The sequence below is a fragment of the Saccharomycopsis crataegensis genome (genome assembly GCF_037102585.1).
Source record: "Saccharomycopsis crataegensis DNA, jcf7180000000077, whole genome shotgun sequence".
Taxonomy (NCBI): domain Eukaryota; kingdom Fungi; phylum Ascomycota; class Saccharomycetes; order Ascoideales; family Saccharomycopsidaceae; genus Saccharomycopsis; species Saccharomycopsis crataegensis.
In genome coordinates, this window is record NW_027043824.1 from 454,590 (window position 1) to 467,813 (window position 13,224).

General features: G+C 36.3%; 6 protein-coding genes across 6 annotated transcripts; 1 reads left to right on the forward strand and 5 right to left on the reverse strand. All coding sequences in view use genetic code 12, as the record gives it.

Moving 5' to 3' along the window:
* Window positions 1–247: 247 nt before the first annotated feature.
* Window positions 248–5,071, reverse strand: MYO2 (myosin 2; the record flags this gene model as incomplete). The annotated part of the gene is made up of 1 exon (XM_064996356.1): window positions 248–5,071. One exon carries the CDS (start codon window positions 5,069–5,071, stop codon window positions 248–250), a length of 4,824 nt encoding a protein of 1,607 aa, XP_064852428.1.
* A 1,085-nt stretch (window positions 5,072–6,156) lies between these two features.
* BOL1 (Bol1p) lies at window positions 6,157–6,591 on the forward strand (the record flags this gene model as incomplete). Its single annotated transcript, XM_064996357.1, has 1 exon — window positions 6,157–6,591. One exon carries the CDS (start codon window positions 6,157–6,159, stop codon window positions 6,589–6,591), a length of 435 nt encoding a protein of 144 aa, XP_064852429.1.
* Window positions 6,592–6,689: 98 nt separating this feature from the next.
* On the reverse strand, window positions 6,690–7,253 carry GCV3 (glycine decarboxylase subunit H; the record flags this gene model as incomplete). The annotated part of the gene is made up of 1 exon (XM_064996358.1): window positions 6,690–7,253. One exon carries the CDS (start codon window positions 7,251–7,253, stop codon window positions 6,690–6,692), a length of 564 nt encoding a protein of 187 aa, XP_064852430.1.
* Window positions 7,254–7,771: 518 nt separating this feature from the next.
* DASC09_027560 (uncharacterized protein) lies at window positions 7,772–8,206 on the reverse strand (the record flags this gene model as incomplete). Its single annotated transcript, XM_064996359.1, has 1 exon — window positions 7,772–8,206. The coding sequence occupies one exon, from the start codon at window positions 8,204–8,206 to the stop codon at window positions 7,772–7,774; it is 435 nt and encodes a 144-aa protein (XP_064852431.1).
* Window positions 8,190–8,810, reverse strand: DASC09_027570 (uncharacterized protein; the record flags this gene model as incomplete). Its single annotated transcript, XM_064996360.1, has 1 exon — window positions 8,190–8,810. The coding sequence occupies one exon, from the start codon at window positions 8,808–8,810 to the stop codon at window positions 8,190–8,192; it is 621 nt and encodes a 206-aa protein (XP_064852432.1).
* Window positions 8,811–9,644: 834 nt separating this feature from the next.
* DASC09_027580 (uncharacterized protein) lies at window positions 9,645–12,893 on the reverse strand (the record flags this gene model as incomplete). The annotated part of the gene is made up of 1 exon (XM_064996361.1): window positions 9,645–12,893. The coding sequence occupies one exon, from the start codon at window positions 12,891–12,893 to the stop codon at window positions 9,645–9,647; it is 3,249 nt and encodes a 1,082-aa protein (XP_064852433.1).
* Window positions 12,894–13,224: the final 331 nt, after the last annotated feature.

Below are 13,224 nucleotides of genomic sequence, written 5' to 3' on the forward strand. Positions count from 1 at the left end.
GATAATAAACTCGACAAAAGCGTATATAATAAATAGGAATGAAAAAAAAAAATGAAACGAAATATAAAGTAATCAAAATTTAGAAAAAGAAAAAGGAGAATATAAGTAGGTGATCTAAATTTTAAATGACAAAAAGAGAAAAAAATAAAAAAATAGTAAGATAAAAAAGGTATAAAATAATTGGAATAAATTGTAAAAGAAGAAAATTCAACTAAAAAACAAATGGAAAATCTTTTATACATAGAACCTAAACCTCAATCTGACTGTAATCTTCAAGACCTTCATCTTCTGGCATGTAGTACTCTTCTTCCCCATACCCTTGTTCATCGATCAAATAGCTATCTTGACCAGCAGCATTCTTGGCAACCAATTCGATAATTCTTCTAATAATTGGCAAGTTCAACCAAGCAGGGACATAGGCTTCAAGTCTGACAAATGGTCTCAATGGAACACGTCTGAATGGATCATCAAATTGACCAGAATCGTTATTAACTGGTTCAAAGAAGTCATCGCTAGCACCACTAGAGTTTCTCTTGACTTTGTCAGCAACAGCTTGCAAGACTTCTGGAGCAATTGGAGCTTCATAATCAGCAACATAGTATTGAGAAATCAATTTTTGAATTTGGGATGGTTTCAAGGCATAACAAATTTCATAAATGATTTCAATATCTTCATTGGTGTTTTTTCTCAATTGTAACAATTTGGCAGCTTGCAATAAATGCACCAAATAACTAGAACCTTCAATGATGTCATGAGATTTGCACCATTCTTCCAATCTAGTGACATTATAGTTTAATTGTAAACCACGCTTCCATGACAAGAAGTTTCTTCTCATAATTAAATCATTAAAACAATTAGCATCAACAAATCTCAACAATTCAGTAATCACTTCATTTTGAACTTCAGCCTCAATGAAATAAGTTTTCATCGACCAATAAACGTTGTTGAAGAAACTAATAATATCATCCATCTTGTATTGAGCCGCTTGAGAGAAAACTTTAGCCAAAAATGGAGAAGATTCTTGGGCCATAAACCCTGGCAAAGATTGGGATAAAACAACTGCAGAAACGGCCTTCTTTTCCAAATCTTTTTCCATCTTTTTCATCCACAAGTTGTAGATATTGTAACTCAAGGATTCGAAATCTTCCTTGACCACAGCAACCAAATTCAAGTATTCGTCATATTCTGGTTCACTTAATTCATTGGAGATACTATCATTAGCAATAATGGTGGATTGAGCATAAGAGACAAAAGAGTACAATTCATGAGTATTAGATAACCAGAAAGCACCGTGGGAAATGACATCCTCGTCTTTCAAACCAGTCACAATGGTTTGAATAACTGAAAGTACTTCACCGAGGAAGTCTTCAGATTCTTTAGTCAAACCTAATCTCCACATGTCAGACAAGATAATGATGATAATTCTTGCTGGGAACAAAACTTCCTTTCTGGTAAGATCGGCAGCAACTCCTGCTGGTGGGATCTTCAAACCCTTCAATAAACTTTCAATAATTTCTTTGTGAAGAGCTTTGCTGTCTTGCAATAATTTCCATAATTCTTCATTAATGCCAGCCAAATTATTAACTTCATCATCTTCTCTATTACCCATTGGCATAACAGACACGGCTCTTGCAGCAGCATCATTAGCACTGGCACCTTTAGAACCACCCCATGATTGTCTGTTCTTTGGATTATTATAGTAAGCTTGCTTACCGAAACCAGCACCACCACGAAGATGATCAGAAATAGCTTGTTGACCAATACCTTGTCCAGTCAAAGCAATAATTTCTTGTTTCAATTGAGTAATTGTCTTCTTCAAGTCTTGTTCATTATTGTCATACTTGGCTAATTGATCTCTAGCTTGGTTTAATTCTTCGATATTCAAATCAACAGTTTCCTTCAATTCAGCTTGTTCCTTCATCAATCTTTGTAACTTACCTTCGGATTCCTTGAAGTCAAGTTTAGTTTGAGCCAATTCACTATTCAAGCTATCAATTTGGGAAGTGTATTCAGTCTTGGTTGAGCTTAACATTTCATTGAACTCCTTTTCTTGTGAAGCCATCATTGCACGGCTGGAAGAATTGTCTTGCAACTTCTTTTGTAAACCTTCAATTTCTTGAGTCAACTTCTTATTGTCATTGATCTTAGCTGTCAATGATTGGGTAAGCTCAATGACCTTATTTTCTAATCTATAAGAAACCTCTTGTAAGTGGTTAACGGACTTAACATCTTCTTTAAGTCTTTGAAGTTCTCTAACAGCCAACTTTCTTCTGAGACAACTTTGAACATACACAGCGGTTTTGACATAGGTTCTAAATTCTTTTTTACCGGCATATGACCTCCAGGCATTTTGAATAGTGAGAGCTGCTTGAGTTTGGCGCAACTCAAATGAGGCAGCTTTAGCCTTTCTGGCTCTGTAAGCACTTTGGATACCAATGATAGTAGTCTTAGCCAAGTGCACTCTTCTTCTAACGAGGAAGCCTCTGAAAAGAGTTTGTAATTTGATTGCAGAATGCTCTTCAATCTCTTCTCTAATTCTTTTTCTTCTAGAGTATCCTTTAAGCAAAGATTGAAATCTCACTATAGACTCACGAATTTCCAAATATTGCTTTCTGTAGTAATTGGCCTTGACATTCTTTTGGATCAAAACAGCAGCGTTGTGTAATCTGTTGGTTCTCAATTTTTCCAAATAACCCAACATACCGGCCTTGAAAAAGATCTTGGTTTCACCCATTTGGTATTTTTGTTTGTCTTCAACAGTAGCTTGCAAGATCTTGTCACACAAAGCACGAACATCTTCTGAAGTTGCCTTGGTACCATTGAGAACATCGACATAATTGTCAGAATGAACCAAAATGTGATATCTTTGAGCAAATTCTTCATAAGTCCATCTAGTAGGGAAACCAGCACAAGAAATTCTAATAGTTTCCAAAACACCACAGGCTCTTAATTGAGATAAGACCATGAGAGAATCAAACTCCCAGGCTTTCTTTTGTTCATTAGGTTTGATACATCTAATGTAATGAACATTGGTTGAATTAATGGTGGCCATCAAATCAATCAAAGATTTCTTGAAAATAGACCCCAAAGTTGGTTTACGGTTAGATGCTTTACCACCAAACCCACCAACTCTACCAGTTCCGCCAAATTTAGGTTTTGGTTTGTTGGCAGCGGCTTCAGCTTCCTTCTGCTTTTGAACTTCTTCGTTTTGTCTTTCAACAGTTTCAATTATATCCTTCAATCTTTCATTGGTGGTATTCTTTAAGGTTTCCAAATGACCATCGCCGACAGTATCTCTATTCTTTTCGATGAAACCTTCAGCGTCATATTCGACATCAATAGCATAATGGGACACCACGAATTTGTTGCCGCCAAATCTTGGCTTTTTGAAAACAGAATTGGTTGGTGCTTTGTCCAATTGGGTGTACATCTTTTGAATCCAACTTTCATCAGAACCGGCTGGTAATCTAGATTCTTCATCCAACAATGACAAGATACCCAATCTAGCTTCGATTAAATTGATACATGGTCTGTTATCACTGAATTCAATAAAACTCCATTCAATCTTTTCTCTGATATACTCTTCTTGTTCCAATTTGAAAACATGTTGGTTAAACTCTTGTTGCAATTTTTCATTGGCGTAATTGATACAGAATTGTTCAAAAGAGTTGACCTTGAAATGTTCAAACCCATAAATATCCAAAACACCAATAAAGTTGGAAACATTTTTTAAGATATCTGGTGCACACAAATCATGGTTAACAAAACTAACCAACCAGTCAAACATATAAGCATAAATGAATTTAGCAACAGAATCTCTTGCTACCAAAGATTGAGCATGACTCAAATTTGTAGTAATCTTTTCCGATCTGGTAACAATTTGTTTCTTAACACACCATTTACTGAATTCAGTTGGATCAAGACCCAATAACCGACATGCCAAAACCAAATTTGTTTCGTCTGAGGACAAGTGAGCGTCATTTCTGGTGGCAGTAATTTGAATATTACCAATGTGAAGTAAAGCAGCCAAGATTTTCCAAATTTCTTTTTGGACTTCCGGACCAGTGCCAATCAAGGTCAAAGCATTGGATGTATCCATGAATTCCTTTTTGTCATCAACATTAGTAATCTTGGCATCACCACCTTGATTTAAGTAGTGATAATCCTCAACACAGGTCAAAGATAATTCAGACTTTTCTTCCTCCGATAAACCTTCGAGCATTTGATAGAAAATATGGTAATTTCTTTCTGAAGTTGGTTGGAAAACCAATCTTGATCTTTCTAAAAGATAAGTTCTGATTCTTGCACCGATAATGCTTGTATTTTTGTCGAACAAAATTTCCAAATATTTACCGAATCTGGAAGAGTTATCGTTTCTTGTAGTCTTAGCGTTACCGAAACTTTCCATAATTGGATTGGTAGCCAAAATTTGCTTTTCAACTTCCGACATATCAGTGTGATCATGGGTTGAGCTCATGACATTTGGAGTTGAATCATCAGTAGTTTCCACTGAGGCAAAATATCTCATGATGAACTTGGCAGACACAGTTTTACCCGCACCGGATTCACCACTCACCACAATGGTTTGATTCTTATGATCACGCTTCATACATCTGTAGGCATCTTCAGCAATGGCGAATAAATGAGGATCCAATTCACCTCTGTTTTTACCAGCATATGCTTGGATGATATCTGGAGAATATAATTGATCGATTCTCTGGAAAGGGTTGGCAGCGATCAACACTATCCCGGAATATGTATAGATGTTCAATTGACTATATCTGACCTTGATGGCGTGCAACACCGCCGGTTCGTTCAAGTAGGACAACGAAGTCAAATCTTCAGCGGCTTCAAGAATTGGAGGGTTTCTAAGATGAGGCAAGTTCTTTTCCTTATCTTCGTCAAGAGACGATAGTATTAGCTCTTTTGGGTCATTACCGTTTTCAAAGCTCAAACATAATTTGATCTTTCCGTTACTCAACTTCTCGTTAGCAGTAACCTCGGCAGCGATGAAACCAAGCTGTTTATCAGGAAACCAACAACGGGTACCTGGTTCATATGTTGCTGACATTGTGAGTAACTATATTCCCAAAATCCTTTCACTCTAGTTTAATTAAATAGTATAGTTATATGTATTGATCTATCAAGAATTGTAATCTCGAGGACAAAATGCAAAGACGCCACGGTATTCTATCTTCTTTATTCCTTTGATCCAGTATAATTGATTGACGAGCGGACAGGATTTAACAGCTCCTTAAGTATCAATTAGCAAAGAAGAAAGTGGCGGAGGGAAAGATACTGGGTATTGAACCTACTATTAACAGGGATATTCTGAACAGTTGTGATCTCTACCAGATCAAAGAAAAAAAAAATAAACACCTTTACAAAAACTTCAACAACAAGGTCGGGAACGAGGCCGGGTGACTCTCTTGACGCGCGCTGCCGTTTTTCTTTTTCTGCCCCCTTGGGACCACTACTACTAGAGACTAGCCCTGAGTACACACATCACATTATTGTTATCACGGTGGTTCTTATTGTAGTTAGGTTATAAGAATGTCGTCCTGCTGTTTCATAATTTTGATCTTGATTAACCCTCAGCACTTTTCTTTGAAATACTCTGAATGGTTTAGTACCAATCAGTATCAATTTTCATCTTACTTCTCAGGTAGGTTGCAACCCGTCAAGGTTTAGAAGGGTTCTTGGTTGCACCGTCTATTGTAAACCAACGGTTATACGAGTGTATTCACTCTATCTGGATCAGAGCTACCATATCTAAGATCATGAGAGCTCATACGTGCTATTACCCAGCCAAATTATGAATATAATATAGAAATTATACTAAACTACTGCATAGTAAATAGGATAAAATTGCTAGTATTTAAGATATTCTCTAGGGCAATAATCGAAGACTATGAATTCTCCATTGGTATCAATATTATTCCCCAGATAAACATCCTCATGAATTGGCATATTTGTTAGTATTCTTTGTCCAAATAGCATGTAGTAAAGACCCTCTTCTTTGTGTGCGTTTAGTATTTTGAAATGACAATAAAAGCAAAAAAAAAATCAGCCAACATGACATTGGCAGTTTGTGTTACCCATATATCTCCTAATCGTGTATTGTACTGAAAAGTTCTAGTATAATCAAAGAAAGGAATGTTTGCTCCAAAGTTGCTACTCAAGTCTCCTCGGTTAGCTTCCTTTTTAAAGATATCTAAAGCCACCATGTCCACATCTTCGATCTTATCTGCAAAGGGTATCACTTTCTCCTCAGAAACCCCTGGGCCTATCGAAATTTCCATTGCTGAAAAAATTTCCGAGAAACTTAATCCTGAATCATTAGTTATTTTCAATGATTCACACAAACATGCTGGCCATCATGGTCTTAGAGGGGCCTCCAATACCACTGAGTCACATTTTAGATTGGAAGTCATTTCCGGTGCGTTTGCTCCTTACAAGACTCAACCAAACCGTCATAGATTGATCTACAACATTTTGGATGATGAGCTCAAGACTAAGGGAGTCCATGCCTTGCAATTGAAAACTAAGACCCCAGAAGAGATTGCCAAGCTTCAAAAAACCCTTGGATAATTGGAATTGCGTATAGTATTAATGAAAGAAGTTATATTATAGTTGTACATAGAAGAATATAAATTATATTTTAGATTAAAATTGCAATAAAGATTGAACTAATGGTCTTCTTCTAAAGACTTGGTATATTGTTCCAATGTCATCAATTCTTCATTGTTTGTGAAGTCTTCTTCGACATTGGCAAGCTTGATTTGTGTCAACCAACCTTCACCCATTGGATCTTCGTTCAACAAGTTTGGGTTTTCAGCAACGGTTTCGTTGACTTCAGTGACTTCCCCACTAACTGGAGCATAGACTTCTGAAGCACTCTTAACAGATTCAACAGCACCAATGGTATCGGTTTTTCCAACGGCATCACCGACTTCTGGCAATTCAACAAAAGTGGCATCTCCCAAAGCGTCGGCAGCATATTTGGTGATCCCAATGAAGGCAGTACCATCTGGATGCAAAGAAACCCATTCGTGTTCTTCGGTATATTTAGTGACAATTGGACCAGCACTGAATTTAAATGGAGTAGAGCCCTGTTTAAGAGAGTTAGCAGCAGCTAAATCACTGGCACTGGAGTTGAATCTCTTGGTTGCAAAAGCAATAGAAGATTTCAATGGGTAGCTAGCTCTCAAGCTGAATCTTGGAGCAACACGGGTAAAAGCAGAAGCAAACATCTTAGAAGAAGGGTTTTAGTCTATTAATCAATAATAACAAGAAAGAGAAAAGGAAATCTTTAGTAACAAGGAGTCACCGATATGAGGGAAAAAAAAAATCATCAATTTATTATAAGTAGATAAAACAGTTGGGAGGCATCTCCCAGGGCTTCATACGGGAAAAGCTTTTTGACTCGGGTCGCTTAAAAATTATGTCACGTGTATTAAGAATAAACTGGTCCCGAGTCAAAAAATGAAAGGATATTTCCTACTGGAGGTATTGCAGGACGGAAATATTCGAGGATTACTTCCAGGACCAATGACAATAAACAGAAGTAATATGGGAGCAACGTATCCATAATTACAATTAGAAATCGAATTTAAAACCAGTATTTCTTAATGGCTTGAGTTTTTTGGGAAGATCTTGCCACAGCGATCAAAGATAGTCTATCTTCACGTTAGTGCCCTACAAATCTCTAGAATTATTAAAACGGTTATTCTTATTTTCAGATACTGTCTATGTATCACAAATATAATTATCACTGCCAATTATAAAGATGCCGTAAACCGCCATACTCGCCTCGGCTAATTTCGTCGAAAAGCACTCCACAAACTTTATTGAAATCATCACTATCCTTGCCTCTGAAGATTAGGTCTTGTTTAATGAAAGATGGGATAGCCCGCCAAGGTCCTGAATCAATGCATGAATTCACTAGGAAATATGCCGAGAAATCAGAAAAAAAGAATGAATTTGCAGCAGATTGCAAAGATCTCATTAATGTTTTTTTATTGTATACATCGGACATTATCATTCTATGGAATGACCTATCTTTCAACAAATTAGCTGTTTCTGTACCGTAAGTTTCCCACAATATCCATTTCTTGAATTCTCGAAAAGATTGGAACCCATCACCAGCAGCTTTATCCGCAATTTCATGGGTCATATTATCAGAAACCTCAACGCGAAAATTCATCACTATCAAAATTGCAATCACGCACTTCATTCATCACAGCTGCCATTCGCCTAATAATATTGACTATTGCTTGGGAGAAATCCAACCTTGGGAAAGGATAATCTTTAACAATAGCCCTTCTTTCTGGGGTGCTCTTGGATTTTCTTGGACCACGGTGGTGCATAGAATGGCGCGATTGTTTCTGTGAAAACAGCAGTGATTTGGGCTTCGTGACATTATAAAATTTCTTTAGGACTGGGATAGCACCGGACAGAATAGTTGTATCAGTACCAACTTTCAAGGGCTTGTTATTCATTGGAGTCTTGGTTAAGTCAATTTTCCTTTCACTTTGAAAACTAAGCAAACTGATTAAGCATTTGATCTCTTCAAGTAACAAACACATCAACCCAGCTAAAAAAAATAACAGATGATTAACCACAAATGATGGGAAAAGTGGCCTTATTAAAACCATCCAGACTATTAGGAAACATTTCCAAATGGGCTTTTCAAGTCGGAAGTACAGATAAACTCTCGATAAAGCTAGGGCAAAAACCCAGAATAGCGAAACCCACACAACAATCGCTGCTAAGGCCTCAATTGGGTTTCTGTATAGTACGGAATCCATGAATTTTGGTTCTTGATTTCTTTCTTTGTGGTTTCAATTCTTTCCAATCAATCACTGTAATACCGGGGAGGTGTAATGATATGTATTTGTGTAGCTGGCAATTATATGCGATACAGTGGTGAAATGTTTCAAGATAAGGAAGGAGTGTCTCCGTTTTTATTTTCGGTTTTCTCAGGGTAGTTAGTATGAGCAGGGTAGTATGAGCAATGCAATTTTCTTTTTCCAAGACGTATTATTTTATAATTGCCATAGTTGTCAAAGGTGAGCTCCAAGTTATGTGTTGTTTCTTTTTCTAATTGTTGTTGCTGCTTGGAAAGGCTTGTAGAAATTTCTTATCTTATCATGCATATCACTCAACCTGGTTGTCTTCTTTGGTGTTTATGGTGTGTGGGCTTATGGGCTTATGGGCTTCTGGGTGTTTGAAGTCTCTACTTCGGTAGGGCATACCACGACGGTGGTTCTTGATGTTGTGGATCACTCACTACCTGCTCATAAGCTTCAACATTTCAAAGTTTGCGATACAACACAAAACACAATTACCAATACCATCATAATTACGCTCAATAACTATAATGACAATTCCCACTTGTAAAAAGATTTATTGTGTATTCTTCGAACTAGAGCTGATGTCTAACAAAATAATATGAATATGAATAAAGTAACAAAAAAAAGTATAGAAACAAATAGCTCAGGAAAAAAAAAAAAACAGCTCACATAATTCATCAATACAAAAATTTTAATCCTACAAAAACAAAACCCAGTAAAACCACCGAAATGAACATATATATAAAAAGCGTCACAAAAATTTTTGAAAGAAATTGTTCGGTAAACAAGCTATATCAAGATCTTCAAAACTTCTCTTCTCTTTCCCTTGATTGCCCTTGATGCATCAGCAGGTAAGCTTATCAATGCCTCTTCGAACAAAGAAGCCAAGTAATTTCTATCAGCATTCTGAAATTGGTTCAAGTAAAGAGTCAAGAATGAGGAAATGTACATAAATACATTAGCTCTCAACCCTGGCAAGAACTCCAAGACCTTAGTAGTGATATCTGATTGTAATTCGAACTTGTTGATGTTCAAGTTGAAAAACGATGGTAGTTGAATGTCGTCAAGAATAAAAGTTGCAAATTCTTTTGGAATGATCCCACCATCTAGATTATTGAGTAACAATAATAAGGTTCTTACCATTGCGTTGGCAATACTGTTAGTCTCGTCTTCTCCGTTGAATTTTGTGGTCTGTTTTATATAGTTTTGATCCAATCCTTCACTATTTTCTAATTGCTCTCTTATTGATAAATCTAAATCATCGAGAATTTTGGACTCGAGCTCCATCTTGCTGCTACCATTGAAATCATAAACATCATTGAACATATCTTGGTGCAAATTGTTACTCAAGTAATTAACCAATTCATAAATTGAAGGTGGGATTCCAGAAGACGAGCCAAACCCTTTGATGTTATTCAATAAATCCAAAGACTCCCCAAAAATAGAGTTCTTGGTAATGAACTCATAAGTTAAAAAAAAATCTTTTGCCCCAATAATTCGAAGAATAAGCGATAGTAAAATTTTCTTAATTCCCACCTTGACAGAATTCACCTTAATCTTCACTTTCATTTTACCCAATGCTGGAATGGTTCCTTGAGTTGGAAAAACTTCCACCACTGGCTGCTTCAAATAATTCTCAAACAAACCCTTGTCATCAACGTCATTAGTATCCAAGGTTGATTCGACTTGGACAAACTTATTTAAATTCTTAGGATCGTAGTTCACAATTTCCCATGAAAATCTCTTTTTACCATTATTCTCGATCACAACTTCATGTTCCATCGGTTTATTGAAAATTTTCAAATCTTGAACTTTCATATCAATTGGAGAAATTTCTGCCACTGGCTTCTTAGAATTCTCTTGCAAGTCAACAGTTTTCAAAAAACTCTTCATCAATTTGTATCGTTCATCAAAATCAATAAGGTCTAGTTTTTGTAACGTTAAATCTAAATAGACTGGTCGATGATCACTGCTAGTGAAATCTGGTACCGATTCGTATTTATTCACCCTAATATGTCTTGATGAAGAATCATGAGGAGATTCTGACGGGTCGTCTTCAAAGATATTCGACTCACTAAAGAAAATACGATCAGTATATGAAGGAATACGAGCAAAATCATAAGGAGTATCATCGTATGGTCCTGAATTGATAGAAAGGTCTTCAATATCAATGTTTGAATCTTCACTGACCTCATTTATGCTTCCTGAAGTGATGGTTTCACTAGAAGATGGCACTGTCGGTTTATTTTGCTTCACCATGCATTTATAAGTTGGCATAAAATCAATTGGTGCTTCATTGAAACCACCCAAAATATTCAAGTTTCCCTTTTCAATGCTCAACAGGTCCCTTTCCAACAAGGCATCGATTCTTTTTTGCAACACTAATTCCTTCACCTCATTTTGGAATTCTTTATTTGCCTCATTGATATTATTAGCAGTAGCGTCTGTCGGTTGTAAGTCATTACCCAAAGGAACTAGTCTGAAGTTCATGTCCCCACCAAAGAAAACAAAGCAGTCATTAAAAAATGAAGTTTTCAGATCAGAAATGTTTGGAGATGTAACTTTGAAAGTGGCACCATCGTTTAGTGATAAAGATGGAGATTTAGGAAACTTATCTGCTAATCCAAGTAGTGGCGACACGATTTTGGACGCTGTTTCTTTAGGTGAGGTAATCGTAGACCCTTGTTCAGCCATTAATGAAATATCCTGGAATTGTTCACCATTGGCCAATGAATTTTTCTTTGAAGTTTCATCATTCCCCTTATTCTTCAACGTCAAATCTTCCATACTTATCAATCTATTATCCCTCATAGTCTCTTGATCATTAAATTTGAATGGGTCAATATCACCGCCATTGGTACTATTACTGTTAAAATAGTCGTAACTTAGCAAAGGGTTCACCAAATAGAAGCTGTCGTCTTTAAAATATTCCTTGAGTCTTAGATTTTTTTCAATAGCTTGAAGTTCCCTTTTCCGTTTTGCAAGATTGTTCTCGCCCGCTGTTAAATGTGTATTGACCACCACAAATTTATATCCATGAACAATGTCTTTCCGTTCTTGGTCTGTCAATTCAGTTGCTTCATCAGTGATATACGGTAAAATGTCTTTATCATAACTGAAGGTGAACTTAATTAAGATTGCTCCCTTGTTACCAAACATATTCAAAATTCCTGTACCGGTAGTCGATACTTCAATATTGGAAATTTGCCTCTTCAAGCACTGTCTAACAATAATAATCGACGATAGACCCACTAATCTATTATCCACCAAATAATCATACTTCAATGAATCCTTTTCTTCATTTAAAATCCTGTCAGATGCGGTCAAATTACTACTGGAACTTGAAGGTCGACCATCAGTGAACTCCTCATTCAAAATTCCAATGATAAAATTGGCCCATTCATTTACCAACACAGGGGATGAATAAAATGAAAGAGTGTTTAATATCACGGTCTCCTGTAAATTAATAATGTACATATCGGGTGCTTTAATGTTAGGATCATTCAAATCACCTTGAACATTCAATAACTTCTTCAAGTTTTCTCTTTCGGTTTCAAACACCCTGGAGTTTCCTTGCAAATTCCATGTGATGATCCTCACATTGATGTCGCTAGGTTTGATATAGTTTTTCAAATTAGAGCACAAGAACTTGAATAATTGGATCTTTTGGCGTTTTTTCTCTTCTAATTGACGTTGTTGTTTAAGTTGGGCTAAGGTGGTTTCACTTTTTGACTGCTCAATGAATTTAAGCCCGCTCTTCCATTGACTAACAAAATTGGTGAAATGATCCTCTGCTTCATCGTCATCGAAATTGGCACTGCCAATCGATGAGTTTCGGAAGTTAACCTGCATTTGGTCTGAATTCACCCTCAATGGTTGAATCTTCAAAATATCCTCGTTGGTCAAGAGTTTAATCTCATCATAAATGAGAAACTCCCCGTTGGAACCTTTGGCGGTTTGTAGGGCATATCTCGGAACATCTTCTTCTGAATCCGGTGGGAAATACCATAATTTTGTTTTATCTGTCACCAATTCCATTATTTGGTTGGTCTTGTTCTGTGCTGTAAATTCCTTGTTCGATATCCTCACGTATCACTTAACAAATTAAATACTAGACTAAAAAACAAAAAAAAAAAAAAAAAAAGATTTATAGAAATGAAATCAAAAACACAGAACCAAAGAAAAGGAATGTATCAATCTGCAAATGCCCCTTATTATTTAGCCTAACCAGAAGCCAATAATGCTTAAATTATACTTGATAACTTTAGCATTGTGTGTCTGTTTAGTATTGTAAAAAAAAAAAAAACTTTGTGCTAAACAAAGAAAGGACAGGTATTACCCAGATCAACCGATTACTTGACGTGTTACA